This window comes from Centroberyx gerrardi, chromosome 3 (genome assembly GCF_048128805.1).
Source record: "Centroberyx gerrardi isolate f3 chromosome 3, fCenGer3.hap1.cur.20231027, whole genome shotgun sequence".
In the NCBI taxonomy this organism is placed as follows: Eukaryota; Metazoa; Chordata; class Actinopteri; order Beryciformes; family Berycidae; genus Centroberyx; species Centroberyx gerrardi.
The window spans coordinates 24,123,179-24,145,630 of record NC_135999.1 but is presented as its reverse complement, the minus strand read 5'-3'; the positions used below and the strand labels follow the sequence as shown (position 1 = coordinate 24,145,630).

Genomic DNA, 22,452 nt, shown 5'->3' with positions numbered 1-22,452 from the left:
TGTCTCATTCTATTTCTCTCTCTCTCTCTCTCTCTCTCTCTCTCTCTCTCCTCCAGGCTGGAGGGGGAGGTGAGTGGAGTTTACCTGCAGTCCCCCCACTGTGGCGGGGCGGGGGGTGAAAGGGATTCTGGGTACGACTCCCTGCGGAGGAGGATGAGCGTGCTGGACAGGCTGACTCAAACCCACCAAGTGTGGCTGCTGCTGGCGCTCAGCGAAGAGGAGGCCAGACGCATATTGCTCAAACAGCCACCGGGGGTGAGGGGCGTCCACAGTGATGAGTCTCATTGAAATGTGTTAGGATCCTGGGACACATATGTTGCATAGTTTTCTCTGTAACACTTTCTTTGGATGGTCCAATGTTGATACTCAACTAACTATCAGGTGATAAAAAAGTAGATGTTCAACAAAGTGTCACTTGCCTATTTGCTGAATCTCTACAGACTATGTAACCCCAACCCGAATATTAAGCCTAAACCAGACATTGAATGTAATAATAATAACTTTATTCATATAGCACCTTTAAAAACAGAGTTTACAAAGTGTTTTTGACAGTCAAAATAAACGCAGAATACTCAAAATGAATATGTTTAGACTTATTTTCACACTATTGTGAGTATCACCTGAAACCCATTAAATTGTTTAGTTAGTTAATTATTGCCACTTGATAGTAAGTTGAGTATTAACATTGGAATAAACAAATAAAGTGTGACAAAGGGGTAGGTTTCTTAGTGTCAATAGTATTTACAGTATAGTATAGTTTAGCATACTGTTACTTTTCTTAATTCATACTGTATTTAACAGGCAGGTTTGCACTAGATGTGACACTGATTTCACCTCCTTATGGGATTACGCCTCTTACAACCACAGTTGGAAAAAACTGGGGAAAGTCTGTTGTTTACTATAGAGTAGACACAGAGAGATAGGGCCATGTTTGAAAAAAACAACAACAGTAATGTACTATATATATATATGTATACGCTTTCAGGGTACACCACCAAATATTAATGTTAAATAGAATATTATATCTTAAATTATTCACCGGTGAATTCTTATCCCCTGAATTTCTCATGCAGGTGTTCCTGGTCAGGAAGTCAGCGACTCTGCAGAGAAAAGTCCTTTCTGTGCATCTGAATGAGGAACGGTCCGGAGCTGCCATCAGCCACTTCCCTGTTAGAGAGAGCCAGTACAGTGAGTATCACGTTTATTTTAATCTACTTTGTGTAAAAGATGGGTTTACTGTACCGGGATACAGCAATTTAGACACTGTCAGATATGTTGTCAGTCACAGAAAACTATTACAAATGGACTTCCAGATCGTCTCTATTTTTGACAGTCTTTGTATTGTCCTATACCATGAAACCACAAAGATTTACAACAAGCGTGAGAATTATTTCACAAATATTGACCCAGATCTGCAGCACACTCCCAAAACAGAGAGCTTATTATGTACAGAATATATTTCATAAGCAACAGTTTAGTTCACACCCATGCACTTCAGACAGTGTTAACCCATATGTTGACTCATGAGTTGTAACGGCTAAGACAAATCAGTAAATGCACGTAAATTAGTGTGAACTTTTAATCACTAAAGTCTTTCAGTCTTCTGATTAGTCACCACACCGCAGCCTCTGTGGTCATGCTGTACTGTCGGTCACAGAGTTACAGCTGTCACATCCTGTCCGCCCCCACATGCTGTGGACGCACTTAAGCCCATACACATATGCGTGGGGGTGTGAACTTGTGACCAGCGGGAAGCCAGTTTGGCTAACAGTTTAAGATTGTTGGTTAGATCCCAGGTGTAAATATGTGTGTGTAGTTGTGTGAGTGTGAAGCAGGGCGTTGTTGAAAAAGAGCATGCACGTCCAAAAGCACAAATGATAGATTCTTAAGCTGAAATAGTCTCAATTTAACTATCCTTTGTGTTCATTTACAGCCCTTTCTGTGCACCAATAGCAAACTTGAACTTATCTTGCAGTTGTATCAGTATTGAGAAACGTGACTGTCTCACTAAATTCCTGGTAGAAAGTGGTAAAGTAATTTATCTGCACGTGGTTCTGCTGCAGTTATACATTCCCAGCTATATCTGTTGTTTCTTTTAACCTCTATTTAACCAAGGAAGGTTTGCTGATTATGCATTTATCTTTTTCAGCAAACCTCTACTTCCCAGCCCTGCCTCACATATCTCTGTTGTGGGTCACATGTTTTTCTCTACTGCATTAACATTGACATTGAACTAGTAGGGCTGCACAATTAACTGTGTATAATTGTATAGTGCAATTTTAGTTGCCATAATTACAGCAGTTATAGATATGGTATATCTGCAATATTGAAACATGAAACATTTCAAAATGTTGACATAAGAGTGCAGTAAGTAACTTTATTGTGGTTAATATAACTGTGATCACAATATAGTAAAGATTATAGTAAAGATTGGAACATAGTATTGGATTTTAATCATAATCGTGCTTATAATCAATAATAATCAGTCCTACATTGAAGTGCTGTGCTTCAGTACTGGGGTTTGAATTAGTAATGGAGCAGTGATAGCGCCAAACTGTGATGACATACCAGCTGTGGATTTTCCCTGCTGGAATGACAAAACACAAGGGATGGGAGGGGAGTGCCTTTGACCTGGTTTGGCCTTCAGATATGGGTCAGCTGGTCTCCAGTTGGCATTTCAATGCTGTATGTGGAGAGATCGCTGCATTGGACTAGTATGAGTGGACCATGATCAGCACAAGTTGTTCACCAAAATGCACAATTTTATTTTATTTCTCGAAACCTACACATGTCATTTGAGAGGTGTATGAATATTGCCACTCAATATGGCTGTAACTGGTAAAACAAAAGCTGCTTTGCCAAATGCTGACAGTGACAGACCTAATTGACAGAACAAATGTTCCCAAAGCAAACGCATTGTAAGCAAATGTATCTGAGTGAGACCCGGTGTATGAATTGTAATTGAATTTGTCTGTTTCATCTGCTTGCAGCCTTTTCTCTCGAGGGATCTGGCATCAGCTTTGCAGATCTGTTTCGCCTGGTGGCTTTCTACTGTATTAGCAGGTAAATAAACTACATTCTCTCTCCCTCTCTCCCTCTCTCTCTCCCTCTCTCTCTCTCCCTCTCTCTCTCTCTCTCTGTCCATCTACCCCATCCCCCCCCCACTTCTCTGTCTTTTCCCTCGAGCTGTCATTCCTCTTTGATGAGAGAGTGATTCGAGTATGGAAACTCCATGGATGAAAATAATGTTTGTCGAGTAAGCAGTCAGCTCTCAGTGCCCGAGGCTCTCACTTCTTGTTTTAGCTCGTGCCAGCTTGGCAGAGACAGACAGACACAGGATTTGAAATAACAGACAAGAGAAATAAGGGGAAACTTGTGCCACTAGCAGTAACAGCCACCACAGCACAACCTGGTTTCGATTGGAGAGACGGACCTCAAATAAAAGAAGCATCCCAAGTCTCACAAATGCAGGTTATGTTTTTTGTGCTGCATGTTAATTCATGTTCATGATTTCAACATGGATAGCATGCCTCAAGAGCTTGTCTATTGGTTTACAGTGAAAGCATGTTGGGGTCAGTGTGTTTACAGTAGTGGTATTTGAAGTCATTTTCACTTCTCTGTATGCCAGTGTTCAGTCCTTTGTTTTGCCAACCAAACCTATAGCATCATCACTTTTGGAAGGGGATATCACTTTCAAATGACAACAATTTGTATCATAACCCTGACCAGTACTGATGAGTCAGAATCACAGACACGTTATTTTCCAAGTACAATAAATGTACAGATGTCATGTCAACATTTTACAGAGTTTCATAGAACATACTGACACATGCGGTACTACAGGAACTCACATATAATGCGAAAGGACGGCACAAGGTATGATAGACAGCAGACTACAAAGTGAATACAGTGGCTCTCAACATATACAGTACATTCAATATCTATGTACACACATTATTTCATAAGATTATTACTGCAGCTCCCTCCATAGGCTCTCTTTGATTTCTTATGATATTTATTGTCTGTTTTCCCTCCACTTAGGGACGTCCTGCCTTTCACACTCAAACTCCCAGAGGCCATTGCATCAGCCAAGACTCAGAAAGAGCTGGAGGAGGTGGCTCAGCTTGGAGCAGGTAGCCCAATTCTTTACTTAGAGACGGCATAATATGTAGGAAATGGCTTAAAATTCTGTATGAACACACATTTGAAAGAAGATAAAGAGGAGGTGGCTTAAACTCCTTAAAGTATTCTCTTCGATCCTAACTTTCCAGTGGTGTCTGTCTGTATGTGCTGCACTCCAATATACTGTAGCATACAAACTCCCTTCCCCAGTCAATGTCAGTAAGATAGTAAGCAAATACAGTATTTGATGTGTACAGGTTTTTTAGGCAATAAATAGTTTGATTCATTTTACTTTGTTAACTCATGCTGACCATTCGGATCTGGTTTCACAGCAGGTTTAGTCACTCCATCTCTGTCATGTTATTCTAGGCTCAGCTGCTGTGAAACTGCAGTGAGTCAGCTTCCTATGGCAGAGCCTCACTACATAGCTCCGTGCGTAGTGTAGGGAGTGGCAGCTGGAAAACTAGGCTGCATGCTGTCTAAACACACAGATACTGTTGTACCACATTCGGACATATGCCTGAAAGCACACAATGCTCGCAAACACATGCGAAAACATAGCTCCTTCCCAACAATGAAAAGCTGTTTATGTGTTTGTGTGTGCATGTGTGCTTACATTCCCGTGTAAATGGGAGTGGGTGTGAGCTTGCACAGTATGCCTATGCCTTCTTTTGCATAGTTTTGCTTACATTGGATGTGGAGTGGGTGGAGGTTGAGAAAGGCTTTAACTGTGAGTCAGCCTTTGAACCTTTCTTAGGATACTGACATATAGGGAAACTCCCCTTCTTCACTGGAAAGTTTCTATTTGAAGACAAAAAGCAGACTGCCTTGGTCTATGTTATGGAATCTGAGCAGGCACATCTGAAACACACACGTGTATAATGTTTTGTTCTGGACAGTTACAATGCGCTTTTGAAGCCTCCGAGACATTTGAATATCATTAGCGCTTTGCATTTTATTTGCCTTCCCAGAGGGCATGGGGGATGTTTTTGTGCTGCTACCAATATTTTATGTGAAGTTGTTGTTGTCCGGGACAGCAGATTTTGGTTTTGCTAAGTCAGTTCAACTTGGTTTAACAGCTGTTTGTGACGCAGAAGATGAAAGCATAACAATTTCATATTGTGTTATTTTAGATTTAAGGGCATCATGAATTTCCCTTTGAGAGTTTTGTTAGAGGGCATCTATGTGGATTACATCATGTTATGCCCTTTTCTCAAATCTTTATTCCAGTTAAATATTAACCTAAATCAAGGGGAACAGGGCTGATCCTTGTAGAACTGGACTATGCCGTAGTGGGGTCAGTCAGTAGTATATCTATCCCAGGATCTGTGTACTGTGGATGGACCAAAGTGCGGGGGGGGGGGGGGAGGGGGGGGGGGGGCGCCTCTTGCGGCCTCGCTCCAGAGATAGAGCCACAGGGTTGGGTGCTCATTGCTGTCACGGGCCAGTAAGAATACCACGGGCAAATTTCAGTCCCCAGATACTGAGATATTCTAAGACATATGAAACTGTGCTAAACCAGCCGGGCCCCACTTCTTTATTGCCCCAGGTATGCAAGAGTTTGCATTTCCATTTTTAGGATGCAGGACCTGTCAAACCAGGCTGGGCTGCCAATCATTGCATAGACATTTTGAAGTGGGCATGATTTGTTGCCTGTTCTTTTCCGTATGATGAGATAATTATGTTTTATCAAAGTATTTATGCAGGGATACAGTAGCTTCTTTCTCTACAAGTGGTTATTAAAGCTGTGTGTGTTAGCGCAGGGACTGTCTTGCCAAATAGCAGCAAACAATGGAGCAATTCAATGAAAACCAGACAAGAGCACCCAAATGGGAGCAAATGTCCTCCACTTTTACAGGAAAGACGCTTGGTTAACATGAGAGAGGAGAATGATTAAGACAGCAAATCAAATAAGTGAGCAATAAACTCAGAAGAAACAACAGAAAATGAACCGAGAGCTAAGGAAAGGAACCAAGAACTATACAAGGAAATACAGCCATATGGAAAAGGAGGGGAGAGGAAAACAGAGCAGGAAGGAGGAGTGGAGGATCTGCGCTGTGTGGTGTGTTTAGTGCCCTCCCACTATGTTATTAGCATGGGTGACTCCCTCTCCGTGTCTCTGGGTGTGTGTCAGCATCCAGTGTGTCAGAGCCAAGAAACGCAGGGCTGAACTCGCCACACTTTTGCCACCGAGACGCAAAGGAGTCAGAGAAAGAAACAAGAAACGAGCAGAAAGACAGACAGAGAGAGAGAAAGAGTAACTTCAGGAAACTTTGAGGAAACATCTGAACTGTAAGTGGGAAGTAGTAGACAATGCTGCCTTTAAAGTTTATATCCACAGTGTTATGTTTTCTTTTATATTCTTTATATGATGTTTATTGTGCAGATCCCTGTGTGTGTATAACAATTACTGGGTGGGGATATTCTTTTTTTGAGAATTTTGGATTGGCTTAGCAGTACACTATTTGTTTCACTTGGGTTAATGATTGCCTCTTGGTGTGTGTGTGTGTGTGTGTGTGTGTGTGTGTGTGTGTGTGTGTGTGTGTGTGTGTGTGTGTTACAGGCTTCTGGGACTCTGCCCTTGGCAGTCAGCGTCGCACCTCCCCCCCTCCCTCTCGCCCTTTGAGCCGAACCCTCAGCCCCCAGCGCACTGACAGGAACAGGGGGGCGCAGCAGGGGCTACAGCAGAGACAGACAGCTCACTACGACAGCGCCCCCCCGACCCTACGGTCCCGTCCTCCCCCATCTTCCCCTCGTCTCGAGAGAAACCATTCCAGTGGGCCTCTGTGCTTTGTCAACCCCCTCTTTCTCCAGACCCACCACCACCGCCATTGTGAGGAAGACCCACCCTTTGCTTCTTCGTCTTCGTATGCCGCCAAGTCAGATAACAACGCAGGGAATGCAGGGAAGTCATCAGTGACGGCGTTAAGCAGCAGCCAGGACGGTGACCAGCACACGGACAAGATCAAGGTGAACGGCAAGTCGCGCCCCCCTCCCCCTCGCCCCCCTCCTCCCCGCTCAATGCCGCGCCGCCGCCCTGCCCCGCCTCCACCTGCGCCAACAGCACCTACCACCAAACCCAAGAGCATGCCAGAGACTGTTGCCGTGGCTGTCAGGCAACACCAGTCCACCACCAGGCGCCCAGCACCCTCTCGACCACCCATGGGTGCCAAGCACAGCAGCCCGTCCAAAAAGGCCAGCGCACCAATCCCTGTGCCCTCCAACCCGCCGCCTCCACGGCCTAAAAAGCCCGACCTGGAAGCCCACCGCTGCCACATCGCCCTGGACGATGAGACCATCGCCAAGGCCCTGTCCCGTGCCAAGCTTCCCCCCTGCCAGCCGCCACCTTCTATTCCTGCTGATGCACTACTGGAGAACGACGCAGGGAGTCCGCCCAGCCCGACAGGAAAGACACCCATGCGTGAGGCGGGGCGCCAGCGGCTCAGTGACATGAGCATGTCTACTTCCTCCTCTGACTCTCTGGACTACTCCCAGTCTCCTGGCTTCTCCCTGGGTTTGGCCCCCAGCCCGTCCCGACACCACCGTAACCATCGGGAACCAGCCGAGGACAGCAGTGAGGAGGATGAGGATGAGGATGAAGATGAGGAGGAGGACTACGGGGTTAGCCTAGAGACAGACCTGGACATGGGGCTCCGTCCGCCCTTCAAATCCCGGAGGCGAAGGGTCGGCGTGGGCCTTAGCGGGGGCTCCTTCATCCTGCCCAGGGCCTTGAAGGGACATTTCCGCAAGGTGAGCGGGGTGCTGACTTCCCTCATGACTCCAGAGAGACGGGCGGTGAAGAGGATCGCAGAGCTGTCCAGGGACAAGGGCTCATATTTTGGCAGCCTGGTCCAGGACTACATCAGCTTTGTTCAGGAGAACCGGGGCTGCCACACGTCAGGGATGGATTTTCTGCAGACTCTCAGACAGTTCATGACCCAGATGAAGGCTTACCTGCAGCAGAGCTCAGAGCTGGACCCACCTATAGAGTCACTCATACCTGAGGACCAGATCGGTAAGTGCCACCGGCAACAAAGAAGAAAGAGAGGCCTTAAAACCATCAAGTTGAGATAGTGTGTGTATTATGCATGGTTAGAATATGTTTGGTGGTTGTGTGTGTCACCAGTGAGTGAATCCACAGTGGCAACTAGAGAGTGACAACCTTGAAAATAATGTTGAGACCCCCAACATTTGGACTGTGGTACTTTCATGGGGCTTTAAGTGTCAGTGAAGGAACCAAGCCAACCCAAAGACTCCTGTACATCAACCTGTGTGTGCACACATGCACGTGAGTGTTTCTCATATCCCCATCTCTTACAGCATTCAGCTCTCCATGTGTTTCTATTCCATTATAATAAGGGAAGTAAATCCTCTGTGGTTTTACTCCAAAAAAAAGGCTTCAAAATGACTTCATTCACTGACAATGTGCAGTGAGTGCCAAGGGTTGCCATTGGCATGGGAGTTAGACCTACTATTTGAAGCTTTCCATATTAGTCTGTCTTAGTACTAGTGTAGAGTTACAGAAATGCCAGTGTGCTGTACAGCAGTGAGTTATTCTAGGCCTCTTCTCGTTGGCATAAGCTCACACCACAGTGCCAAGCTTTGAGGTTCATTTTGAATGGAAGAAATGCCATTGACTTCAAATTGGCGTTATCTTTGGCTTATATCAAAATAGTTGTTATAAAATATGAGAACAGTTTGCTGTAGATAAGCTCAATTGAGGTCATGATGATTGTAAAAAATACTGTTGCCTGACTTGACCTGCTTTGTCAAAGAGACATTTCATTTGGATTATTGTGGACTTGAGTATTTGCATGAATATGTAACCATGTCTTTGCGCTCGTCTCACATCCCTTGTTCATTGTAAACAATAACAGCAAAGCCTTGTTCAGAGACAGAGAAGTGCTCCATTCTGGTTGTGCTAACTGACCACAGACACGCACATACAGTATCTCACACTCACACAAATATTCCCTTTGGTAAAGGCAAATGTGAACAAATGTAAAGCCGTTCTACACAGCAGCCACCGACTGAAACTTGAAGCTGAACTGAAATTATAATCCATTTTAGAGGATGCATGAGTTGACCTCAGATAATACTGTTTTGCTTGAACCCTGCCGTACACAATCTACATGCACTGGCGAAATAGTTGAGTAGATTTTTGGTTGTTTAGTGGTTTGTTTGGCGTACATTTGGCATACTGGGAAATGTGGAGCCTACAAAGTTTGCTTTGTTCACTTTTCACTGGAAATGAACAACTAAAATTAGTGAAAACTGTACGAACAGAGAGCAGACAGACTGGCTGACGTCATGCTACAACCCCACAGGATATGTTTAAAGGAAAGGAGAAGTGGAGCTAAGCTGACTTTTGCATTCCCGGACAGAATGTTTACAGAGAGATTGAGAGGGAGGGGAGTTACTCAGGACTAAAAGGTCTGACATCTCGGGAAAGAAATGTTTTCATTTGACTCTAAATTTATCGTGATTGTAGTAGAAGGGGGGCTAGAGCTCCATTCTCACACTTTGAAGTATCTGTAGGAGTATATTATACTCACTCATACTAAAATTCGATTTTGTATGTGAGGTAAAGAGGTAGAAAGATCAACTGTGGGTGTTTGTAAAGGGAAGGGTGGAAGACTGTCGACACACACCCTAAGTTATGGTCAGGACTGGGTAGGAACTGTAGAAAGTGGAAGGAGGGAGGATGTGAATGAAAAGGAAAGGCTGTTATTTTAGGGTTGTAAATCAGGGGGATCTGGCCTGCGCAAAGTTCAAACAGGATGAGGCGTAGAAATTATCTTTTAGTTTACTCTCACTCTGTAATCTGTGTGTGTGTGTGTGTGTGTGTGTGTGTGTGTTTGTGTGTGTGTGGGCTACGTGATTGCCGTTGTGTGGCCTGTGAGTTTTCCATTTTTCCATTGGTGATAATGTTTTCTCACTTCACTGACTGAAACATTCCTCAATATACAAAGGACATGGGAAATCAGCAGTAAGGAGGTGTGTCTGTGTGTGTGTGTCTGTGTGTGTGTGTGTGTGTGTGTCTAGCCTAGCTTTAGCAAGTTACCTGGCTGCTCTATGTACTGTGAATTAGTTGTTTGTCATGAATAGTTGCAGTGGTAGGGTAATCTGCCACAGTGTGTGTGCGGGCATGTGTTTCTGTGCGTTCGTATGTGTGTGTGTAAGTGTGTATATGTGCATGTGTGCCTGTGTAACTGTGCACACTATGTCCAATAGTGTGTTCTTATTAGCCGCTGTACCTCCCTGTATATACATGAGAACCAGATGTATTTACCTAGCAGTCGAGCCACTGTAAACAACACAGGTTTCCCCTTGTGCATGAATTCATATTTATTTGCCTTGGCAGTGTGCTACAAAGGACGACCAAACTTTAGCCTCGGCCGACCTGCTACACTGCAGCTCTTCCATGCAGTGCAGAGGACTGCTGTGTTGTAGTGTAAGTGGAGTGCACTCACCCTGTGCTACTCTGACCTTCCTCTGACTCTCTGAAAAGCAAACACTCCTGTTTCCCTGGAAAGAACGGGATTCCTGGATGTGCACACTTGCTTGTTTACACTGTTATGTGCGTGTGTGGTTCTGTTTATCTCGATGGGTAAGCATGGTGCCAACACTGCCAGGAATAGGGGTTTGTTTCACACCGGGACCGCCCATGCTAAAAGTGTGTGCACTTGTGGTACTGTAAGGTGCTTTGGATAGAAGGATCCAAAAGGCATATGTTCATGTCAGATTACTAACATGAATGTTAAATGTTGGGTCCTGTTTTTGTGTATTTTTGCCTTTTGTGTGTGGAGTCAAGTCATTGGTTAATGGTGGTGTGTATGTATGGTGCTGTTGTTGTGTTGTTGTTTTTACTTTCTGCCGCATGAGGAATTTCCCTAGAAGGGACAATAAAGAGAACTGAAATAAATGTCAGATACCGAAGTGCTCTTCAAATAGTGACTGAATTAATTTGATTATCACTGATAAAGTATAGACAACACAATGCGCTACTCAGAAGGCATCCTTGAGTACAAATCTGAATGTCAAGGAAAACTTAGAGAAGCTTGAAAGCTTATTTGTATTATGGTCCGTGTGCGTGTGTGTATGTGTGTGTGTTGTGGGTGTGGGTGTGGGTGTGGGTGTGGGTAGGTGTGGGTGGGGGTTTAGGAATTGTTGAGAGTGTTTGTGCGGCATGAATGTTTGTGTTTCAGGCTGCTGCCAGTGGACAATACGACACAATTGTGCAAAATGTGACATACTCGACATACTTGAGGTAGGCAGGAAGTTATTTGAAGCTTATGTAGGTCTTAGGTACAGATGTGGCCATTGTAGAAGTCCAACTTTTTACTGCATGCTTGCTGAATGAATGTTGCACTTTTGAATTGCTGGCTCATTCCCAAAAGGCATTGTTTGGAAAAATCATGTTTTGTTCTTTTCAGCTGTGCGAAGTTACAAGGAATGGTGTGTTAACTAGGTGGCTGGGAGAAATTTTGTTTTAAAATGAAGGATAGATGTCAGATAAATGCATGTAGTGAGACTTGTGAGACCACTATAGATCTTAGTCCTGGTGTCCAACATTGCATAGTATCTGGTCTATAAGCTCTGCCACTGCTAGTTAATCATCCTCAAGGAGTTATTCGTCATAGCAACAGTTAGAAGTTGGATGGGCAACTTAATTTCTACTGAAACCTCCCTTGATAAACCCAGTCCAGGGTGAGCTACAGCCATAATATTTAATAGGTGCATAAAAATTCAATGTACTCCAGTGCATTAACTGTGAAATATCCAAGGCACAGTAAAGAGTATTTATCTCTCGTAACATCAAAGTGTATGAAATGATACTTAATACTCCTTGAGCCCAGCTAAATCCTCAGGCATTTAAAGCATCAATGAGATTTAGGTCATGTCGGGTTAGTCCCATTTGGGGTTTATGGCAGTGTTATGGATTGGGCTGGGCTGTGAATTGCCTTTGTACAGTATGTTAGAGGTTAGTTACTCTTTCATAAAGTTAGTTAGTCTCATAAAGTATCACTGAATGACCAAACAGTGTGTAGGTCAGTGAGATGTTTCAACTGTGTAGAGTGATTTAAGTGTTTGCAGTGGGTCTTGCACAACAGAGGATGATGCCCTTTCAGTTTGTAAAATATTGCTCCATCTGGATGCTTTAGACATTAATGATTTGGTGTTTTTACACAGTAAAAAAAGAAATAGATGCTTCGACATTTACCTGTGGCATGTGTGTGTGTGTGTGTGTTTGTGTGTCGCTGTCTTCTTCCACAGACCAGGTGCTGGAGAAAGCCATGCACAAGTGTGTATTGAAGCCTCTAAAGAGCGTGGTGGAAGTGGCCTTGCATGACTTCCAGGTGAGAGATGAGGAGTGTCGCATTTCCTTGCAACATCATGTCAGATATTTGTTAGACTACATGCAGCTATAGAATCACTATGTAACTGTCAGATCCTTTACAGTACATACCGAGATCAGAGATGTGATCAGGAACACAAAAAGCAGGAAAAAATCAAGGGAAATGACAGTGAAACAGTAACCTCCCAGTAATCTCCAAACTCTGATGTCTTTTTAGGTGCATAGGACTGTATTGATACTGCTGTAGTAAGTGGTAGGAAATTTGCAAACTATCATAAATTAAGATAGAATTTACTTTATTCCCAAGTTCAGAAAGTGTAAGGTACAGAACACTTTGGAAGAAAATGGACATATATCTTCCTTATATCTTATATCTTATGACTTATATCTACGGAATCTCCCACCCTTAATTTTTAGGATTTTAATTTTTAAGATACCACTAACATTACCTGTCCCAAAAACATTGAAATCCTGAATAATCAAAAAAAATAAAATAATAAATCACATCCCATTCCCTACAGAGGGTAAAGGATAGAGATACATGTTCTGGGTCAAATATCTCTCAATTAGATTCCTACACTTTTGAGATAACAGCCAATAGATCAGAGCAAAACGTCAATGCAAGATAAGATATAATATTAGATGCAAGAGCCTAACTCGAATCATTCTGTACTCTTATTCATTTTTTGTCCAAATTTCTGGCATTTCTTTCTGTGAACCTGGCACAATGCATTTTGCTCTGATAATGCATTTTTTTTGTATTTTCAGCACCATTATAGGTTTTTAAAAGAGTCATTTGAATACCAGAGAGCTCTGGTGGCCCATAGATTAGGAGTTTATGTCCTGTTTTGTGTTGTCAAGTAACATGAATTAGCATAAGTACACCACCCTGGACAGGATGCCATTCCAGGGGTTACGCACAATCCATGTCTTTAATGCTGTGTGACATTTTTTTTTGTTTATTGTTGTTGTTTCCATTGTATACATTATATTTTTGTTATGGTGCGAATAAATAAAACCTAAACCTTAAATCAGAGAGGCTTTATGTTCCAGTTTTGAAGTCTGTGGTACGACTCGGCCAGGGATTGAACCCAAAAAACTCCCAGTATGAGAGTGGACACTAACTACCTGGCCACTGATCTGGTCAATTTGGTGAATTAACTTCACGATTAACTCTGTCCTCTGCCCTCTCCAGGTGAGCAGTGGAGCGTGGCAGCAGCTGAGGGAGAACTTGGCCCTGGCTAAGACCAAGCAGCCCCAGGAGCTGGGGGTGGACGGAGCCGTGCCCCCCGACCCCGTGGCCATCGAGAAGATCCGCCACAAGTTCCAAAACATGAGGAAGATGTATTCCCCTGAGAAAAAGGTGTCACTGCTGCTGCGCGTGTGTAAACTCATCTACACCATCATGCAGGACAACTCAGGTATGGAGGGGAATGTTAGATGGTAGGTGTGTGTGTGTGTGTGTGTGTGTGTGAGAATGTGTGTATGGTGCGTGTTTGTGACAAAATGTTTTTCTCAAATTTTTCTCTTAAAGCGTACATGTGGTGTGCAACTCTGTATGTGTGTCAAGTATACACATATGCAAGTATAGATGTGAATCTATTGTATGTGTGCACATACCAGGGTTATTATAGTTTGAGATTTTTCATTAGTTTTTATTTGTATGTAGTTTTCAATTTTTATTTCAATTTCAATTTAGCTTTAGTTAGTTTTCAGTGTGGGTTTGGTAGTTTTAGTCTAGTTTTTTTTTTTTTTTTTTTTTTCTACAAATGCTTAGTTTTGGTTTAGTTTTTATTTAGTTTCAGTACTACTTTTAGTATTTTTAGTAGTATTTATTATTATTTATTTGTTATTTTTCAATATATCCTCAACTAACTTAAAGTTGGGAACACTTGGTTTCATACTGCACAAGTAAAATGCATTAGCAGACTCAACAGCAATCTGAAGTCAGGACCATGTAGCTCAAAATAATCCCAAGTGGGGCATTTTCTCCCAGCTCTTTCCAACATGAGTTGTGCAAAATGGTGATGGCGTTTTTGAAAAAAAAAAAAAAACCCCACTAAATCTAAAAACATTCCACTTATATTTGTAGTTTTACAAGTAAACAAGACAGTTTTAGTTCAAAGTCTAGTTTTTATTCTTATTTCATTTCACAACAGTGTTTTTTAACGCCTTCTTTTCATCGTAGTTTTAGTTTACAGTAACAACCTTGGCAGATTCTTCCTCTCTGACCTTTGTATCCACCACACCCGTCTCCCATCTTACCTTGCCTCCCCCCTCTGTGTCCGCTCCCTCCCCCCCAGGGAGGATGTACGGTGCGGATGACTTCCTGCCCATGCTGACCTATGTGCTGGCCCAGTGCGACATGCCTCAGCTGGACACCGAGATCCAGTACATGATGGAGCTGCTGGACCCGTCTCTGCTTCATGGGGAAGGTAGGTTCTGTTGATTCGCTCTGCTTCAGAGGCCCTTGGAACTTCCTTGGAACACAATATAGTGAAAAAAATAATACACAACATAAGCACAACATAATTTGTGAGAGATTGAAGAATGCTTATTGTTTGGATTTCAAATAAAATGGCAATTTCCTGAGCAAGCTGCAACACATAGCTTGTTTTCCTCGATAAATTACTGTTTTTCTGCTTCAGTATCTTAAAAAGAATTCTATTCCAACCCCGGTAGTGAAATTGCACTGATTTAGTAAAAGACCCAGAAGTGCTCCTTTTACATTTTTCTGTGTAACTCATTATTCTGTATAGAACAGGGAAAATAACAGTATTCAGAGTCAGACTGAACAGATACTGTATCTGTATAAGATGGAAAAAAAAACACTCCAAGGACCAAAATCCTATGCATATATGTAGGTAGGTTAAGTGTGTGGATTTTCAGATGAAGTTCCTCTAATTCAAGTTATATAACGTTGAATATTTGCTTGATGAGGTCAGGCTCCGGAAAATATGATGTGGGGTCAGTGTGAGTTCCAGCCTGTTGTTGTAACCTGGTCAAAGAAAGGTATGTTCAGGAGGAAACACTTAACTTTGTTTCACCGGAAGGCGGAGCTGCTTTTGAATGGCTGGAATAGTTTCATATCGGTTGGGATCTTGGGTAGGTGGGTGGGGCTTATAGAAGTCTTTCCTATTGGAAACATTTTTCCAACAGCCGCAGTCTCCCTCACAGTATTTATGTTACTGTAATGATGCATGTGATATAAACTGAGTGATATAAAGAATATGGATGCTTACACCATGCATGAAAGTTCTTTAGGCATATTTTTTATGCTTATTTAATGCTTGATGATAAAGTTAAGAGAAGTGTGCAATCCTTTTGCTTTCTTTTGAGGAATATATCCAAAAATAAGCTATTTTATCATTTACCGATCTTGAAAAAGTCATCCAGGCTTATATCTCTTCTTGCTTAGACTGTCTCTCTCTAATCTCCAGCTTGTGCAAAATGCAGCAGCAGCCAGGATTCTTACTGGAGCAAAAAGACAAGATAATATCAGACCATTTTTAGTATTTATACATTGCTTACCTGTTCTGAGTTCATTTTAAGATTTTAGTGAGCACTTTTAAGCACAGATTGTTCTGGCACAAGTGTCAGACGTTTTATGAGTCAGATTGCAGCCTGTGAACCTTGGGCACGTCCCTAATTTAAAGTCCATATTGAAAACAAGAGACAATTATTATTACTGTTATTATCATCATCATACATCCTGTGTGTTGAAGAATGTTATTGGACAACAGCATGTCCAACAAAATCAGGATTATCAACAAGAATGAAATGTAAAAGCAGCGAACTGCTGGCACATAGCGAGTGTATTTGATTGACAGAAAGGTTTTGTGATTTTTTCCTCATTCCAACAAAGAGTTTTACATGTGAACATCTTCGTTCATTTACCGGATAGTTCAGCAACTGAGCTTGAGAAAGCTAGGCTTATAGGAAGGAAAGTCCATGCTGACTTTACTAGGAAATTCCAGTGGGTGTTTCATTTGAATGGGCTGGAATAGGTTCAAAGGATGAAGGAGGCTGGACACAAAAGAAATATTTTCCCATCAGAGTCAGCCTCTCTGGCACTTCAGCTCATTTGAGAATTTACTCAGGTGTGTGTATGTGTGTCTCCCAGAGCTGAATCCTGCTTGCATGTTTTTTTTAAATAGAAATACCAGTACTTCTATTTCAATATCAGTCGTACAACTTTCTGTGTTGTATGAAGGCATATTTCATCATGTATTTCTGTGAATAAATAATTTTCTGAGCTACATTTGTACTTTGGCATTTCTAAATAGGACCACATGACACCCAGTTCATTTTCTCAATTAAAAAGCAGGGAATTTTTGACACATTTCGATACCTTTCTCAAAGTCTCAAGTCAAAAGTCTATGTGATGTCAACATCTAGACACCCAGCCCTAACATGTTTGTTCATTAATACATTCTTCACAGGCCTTTTGAGTCCAAATCACTTGCTCTCTTTCACTTCAAGGTGTCAATCCTCTTCTCTTTCAACTCTCTTCTTCTTTTCATCTGCTTTTCCCACCTCATTTTCCTCTTTCTTCTTCCTCATCCTCATTCCCCATCCATCCCTCTCACCCCAGGTGGCTACTACCTGACCAGTGCGTACGGAGCCATGGCCCTCATCAAGAACTTCCAGGAGGAGCAGGCGGCCAGGGTGCTGAGCTCCGAGGCCAAGAACACTCTGCACCAGTGGCACCGCCGGCGCACCACCCCGCGTACGGCGCCATCTGTGGACGACTTCCAGGTATCACGCCTGACCTGAATCCATCCTGACCCCCCAGGCAGTGAGTCTTACGTTGTCCCAATTCCAAACAAATCCAAACCTCGCATTGGGCCTTGGAAGAGTGCATGAAAAGTGCTGTTTTTTTGGACCCTGAGTCTTTCTCTGAAATCCTCTGTGCACTCCACACCTCAAAGCAACTCTAACCATTTTTAGTCCGTTTTTTGGCCTTGGTATTAAATAAAAAATCTGCCAGAGAGGAAAAGGTATGCCTATAGCAATTAGTGTTACAGAAAAGTATTTGAAGCATATGTACTAACAACACTGTCGTCATGCTGTCATCATGTCATCGTTTTGTGGTGCCAGTTGCACTTTGCATGTGTATGTACACTACCAGTCAAAAGGTTGGTTTAGAATAATAGTAAAGACATCAAAACTATGAAATAACACAAATGGAATTATGCAGTGACCAAAAAAGTGTTCAAATCAAAACTATCTTATATTTTAAATTCTTTAAAGTAGCCGCCCTTTGTCTTGATGGAAAGGAAAAGGTTTTGGAAAGAAATTCATACATAGGATCAACTTCACTGTTTATATTTGTCTAAGAAACACATTTCAAGCATTTAAGCATAAGACTTCGGATCAAAATGGCTTTAAGAGAATGAAAAACATAGTACATTCAATCGGGTGTGTCCAAACTTTTGACTGGTAGTGTACATAGTTCAGTCTCTAACATCAGATGCATGTGGCTTTTCACATCTGTAGTTTAGTATTGTTGTCAGAAAGCTCCCCCTAGTGGAAAGTGCTGCACTTAACATAGATAGAATGTGCTGCTATGGCATCTTCCTATGGCTGTGATTGCATGCGTGTTTGTCTGCCTACAGTTTGACTGACTTGCATGACTCATCAGTAATCATTCTGTCATGTTGTTGTATATGTTGTCTTTTCTGTGGAGATTCGTGTCTGTTCCAGCATGTATCTGTAGTTTGTTCTGCCATACCTGTCATGTCACTGCAGCTACCTAACAGAGACCAAACTGCAGAATCTTAATGTAAGACTCTTTGTTTTCCCCAACAGAATTATCTCCGTGTAGCTCTGCAGGAAGTGGACACAGGCTGCACAGCCAAGACCCTGGTCGTTCACCCTTACTCCACCACAGAAGAAGTCTGCTCACTCTGCGCTTTCAAATTCAAAGTCCCCGACCCGGAGAATTATGCACTGTTTCTGCTCACTGAGGACACCAGTCAGCAGCTAGCCCCGGACACGCATCCGCAACGGATCAAAGCTGAGATTCACAGCCGGCCGCATGCACACACCTTCCATTTTGTCTACAGGAGGGTGCCCAACCTTAACCTCTGTATCCCTGCCATCCTGCACAACGGAAACTGCCCTTCAAGTTGAATAGTGGGGGAGAAAGAGGATGTAACGGCATTGCACTGTACTTGATGCTAAACAATAGTCATGTCTCATGGTATTAATGTTTCACCAGTTTGTACTTATTGATGTATGTTTTTTAGACAGATTTGAGGACACCTGGATGGAAATAGAGACCAAGACATATACTGGCATACTGATTCAGATGTTGAATATTCCTTTGGTCAACTTTTATGCCATGGCAAGGAGATGTGTTTTGTTTTTTTAGAAGAACCACCAAGTGGTAGGAGGAACTCTGGAAAGTGCTAGTGTTTCACTCAAACACCTCAAGAATGCAGCAGAGAAATGTGGTTCAGGCCTGGGTCAAATGGTGGCAAAATATGGTAACACTTGTTAAAAGTTTGTTTAAGATAAGTTCCAGATGGTTGGGGTTTACTCCACCAGCACAGGCCATATAGTTTCAGCTTAGTGGTGAAGTAAATTAACAAGCATCGAAACATTTAGAGTATTTGCAAGTACGCTGTTTGGCCCAGGCCTGGTTTGGTTAGGCCATGTGTTGAGCGCTCAATAGAAATTGTAGGATCATGTATGGAGGCCTATGTGCAGGATTTTTAGTATGTGAAGTGGGGTCGTATGGAGGTGAAAAGGTCTTCAGTCTGTTGGACATTTATCACAGCAGAGGTCAAATAATCTTGCATTGTAACTAACTGTTGCCTTAACTGCTGTTATCCAAGTCCCTTTAAAAGAAAGTGAACATACTGTACTATACCTGTAAACTCAGTTATCAGCCTTTGATGTGCTAAATCCGCTTCCTCGATTTCATCAAAATGCCCCTGATGAAAAATTTCATGCTAAAACATTAATTTAATAATGAGTAATATGAACTATTGTAATACATAGGATTGTTTTGTATTGCTCTTATGTTTTTCTGCAATTGCTGGTCAATTGCAGCTTGTATTTCTGTGTAGAAATATTTATATATATACAGATGTTTTTTTCATCCCAAAAAGTGACAAAAACAGTTATTTGTATCTGGACTTGGATCATGCCAGTCATTTCCCAGAAATATTTCTAAACAGTTTATATTGTCTATCATGAACATGACAGTGAAAATATATTAAATTGTCAACAAAGTAACCTGTCTAAGGAAGGCCACTGGCTGACTCTGACAAAATATATTGTCTTTCGGGGAATTGTAAAAATGTTGCGAAGCAATCACTAAAAATATGAGAAAAGGAGGACAGTGCCCACTAGTTGTTTTTCCTTGTCTGCTTGTATTTCAGCTGTTACACAACTTTTCACATTTTTTCCCTCAGCTCTTGTAACTTATTGTTGTACATATTCTAGAAGGTTATTAGCCTATTTTTGGTTGACAACAGGCTACCTTACTTGGAAACATTAAAGGCAAACCACCATATTTGCAGGAATTTTTATTTACAGTAGGTTATTTGGCTGACTAAGTTTTGAATACAAAATTCTTCTTTTAAGACTCAAAGAATGAACTGCTCTGTACCTTACAGTAGGATCATACTTTTTTTTTCTCTTTCCCTTTTTTTAGTGTCACTCCTAACTGTGGCACAATATAGTCCTGAGGGCACAGGAACAATGGAAAAAAATGTAACCCACAGAGGACAATCCATAAAATGAACCACGATTTACATATTCCACTATCCACAAACAAATACTTTTTCACTGTTTTGGAAACTGATCTCAAGTCCATACCAAGTCCAGGCGCGACTTTTTGGAGTAGGCTTATTTAGAGCCAACCTGGCAACCCATCTCCTGTTATCTGTTCTGTTCTAGCCAGTCAAACGTCAGCTTGACTTTGTTTACGTCAATGCTTTTGGCTAAAATCAGACCTGTTTCCTGAAGCTTCCTCGTATTCGGCGAAATGACAGACTCGCTTCTATCCGGCTACTTTAAAGGTAAGTTTCGTTTAAAGTATGGGTGGTGCCCTGAATCCGATTAGATCTCCACACTTGGTTTACTTGCATGGGTTTAGTCCTGTGCCAATGTACCTGTTTCAGATATTGGAAATATACAAATATAATAATAATTCGATGGTTGCAGGCAGCCCATCTGATGAGTCAGAGCCTCCCGTTGATAAAACGAAAGTGAAACTAATGTGTGCTATAGGCATAACCTGACACTTTTTAGTTGTCAGAAATGTGAAAAATTGCCCATCACTCAGTTAAAAAGGTGAACATTAGTGCAGTACCCATAACAACCCCCGAATAAATGCACTCCTATTTAAATTAAAGATAAATTCAAGCATTCAAGCACATTTTCAAGCGAAATTTTGCATACTAAAGGCAGGGACTAGATCCAGTCTGCGAGAGGATGGTCACTCACCCTGTTGGATCTGAAGGAAATCCTGAGTTCTTAAACCTATAACAAGAGTGATAAGACTAGCCAAGGGTTAACATGTTTATTGATGCATCAAAGAGAGTGTAATACAAGATATGCAGTCTCAAAGTACAACATTCTCTGCACAATCTCTTATCAGAGGTGGGGAGTCGAGTCACAATTTTAATTGCTTGAGACTTGACTTGATGCATGAAGAGAATACTTGAGACTCTACTTAGTTTGGGTTCTGGTGACCTGGGACTTGACTCTGACTTGTACTTTGACGACTTGAAAAGGTTTCTAAAGTCTTGACAAAAGATCTTGTGTTTGTGCACATGACTTACATTGAAAGTGATGAGATTTGTTCCACCAGACGACTGAATTTAAATTCTGTTTTATGAATTTGTATGGAGTGAATATGGTTTTTAACAATATTGCATTGAAAAGTTATTGATATTTTGTTGTCTTTAAGATATTAAATTGATACTGGACTCTTGATTTGTTCTGACTTGACTTGGTGCTCTACATTTTGACTTGAGACTTGACATTAATGACATGGACTTGACTTTGACTTGACTTGGTGTTCTACATTTAGACTCGGGACTTGACTTGAGACTTGTGCCTCAAGACTTGAGACTTACCACAAAGTACATATAAAGTACACACTCCTCACTGGTTGGTGATCTTCTCAGTCTAACTTTAGCCAATGATAACTTGAACTTGATAACTTGAACTTGATTAGTCAAGTACTAATGTCAACTGTAAGTTGTAAGTGTTTCTTTTTTATCAGAGATCTCATTATCCTGGCTCAAGGCCGCAGGCAGAAACTGCCTGACTTTACCTCCACAAACAAAAACCTCCCAAATTCCCTCGAGGGCAGAGCGTCCGCACACAAAGCTGCTTCACATTTGCATTGTGTTAAAATATGAGAATATAAGAAAGTGTATGTTGAAGTTAAAGTGTCTTAAGGCTATTGAACTATCCTTGAAACAACATAAGCACCCATGTGACTCCAGTGTGACCTCAATACAGCGTAACATAAGCACTCATATGGTGACATCAGTACATTGATTGTAATGAAAGGGTAAATGAGGAATGGACAGTGCCCACAGTCCAAGTATTGAAGGATGGGGAGAGTGAAAGTTATATTTTTAAAAATTTTATGAAAAATCCAAAATAGATTAGCCTACAAAAGCTGTACGCTTCAGCTAACAGTTAGGCTACACTTGAGAAAGAGAATAATAATGATTAACCATTTGTTGGATTGTTCATGCACATTCAGAACGACAATTTCCGACAGTACTTGAAGGCAGCATTGTACACACTAGTTGAGTGCTGGGTTGCCAGGTCCTGGTTTCCTGCTAATTTGGGCTAGTTTTAAAATTGAGTAGCATGTAAAAAGAAATAAATGCCACGGGTGGCGGGGTTTTGGGCTACTTTTTGGCCGTGATCTGAGAGTGACAGTCAATTTCAGTTTGGTTTACGTGTAAAAACACAAAATCGTAACTGAGAGGGGA

General features: G+C 41.9%; 1 protein-coding gene across 2 annotated transcripts in view; it reads left to right on the top strand.

Annotated features, from left to right (window-relative positions):
* Positions 1–20,006, top strand: part of LOC139928526 (ras and Rab interactor 2-like) — a 35,407-nt gene extending 15,401 nt beyond the window's left edge. Inside the window, exons 4-13 of one of the 2 annotated variants that reach the window (XM_071921104.2) lie at positions 57–255; positions 1,074–1,188; positions 2,991–3,063; positions 4,042–4,133; positions 6,686–8,137; positions 12,400–12,482; positions 13,677–13,902; positions 14,785–14,916; positions 17,076–17,239; positions 18,293–20,006. In XM_071921104.2, the coding sequence (XP_071777205.2) occupies positions 57–255; positions 1,074–1,188; positions 2,991–3,063; positions 4,042–4,133; positions 6,686–8,137; positions 12,400–12,482; positions 13,677–13,902; positions 14,785–14,916; positions 17,076–17,239; positions 18,293–18,616 (2,860 nt within the window). In that variant the 3' untranslated portion in view covers positions 18,617–20,006. Of the gene's footprint in view, positions 1–56; positions 256–1,073; positions 1,189–2,990; positions 3,064–4,041; positions 4,134–6,685; positions 8,138–12,399; positions 12,483–13,676; positions 13,903–14,784; positions 14,917–17,075; positions 17,280–18,292 lie in introns of both variants that reach the window. The other variant, XM_071921105.2, reaches the window with a different exon arrangement.
* The last annotated feature ends 2,446 nt before the right edge of the window (positions 20,007–22,452 follow it).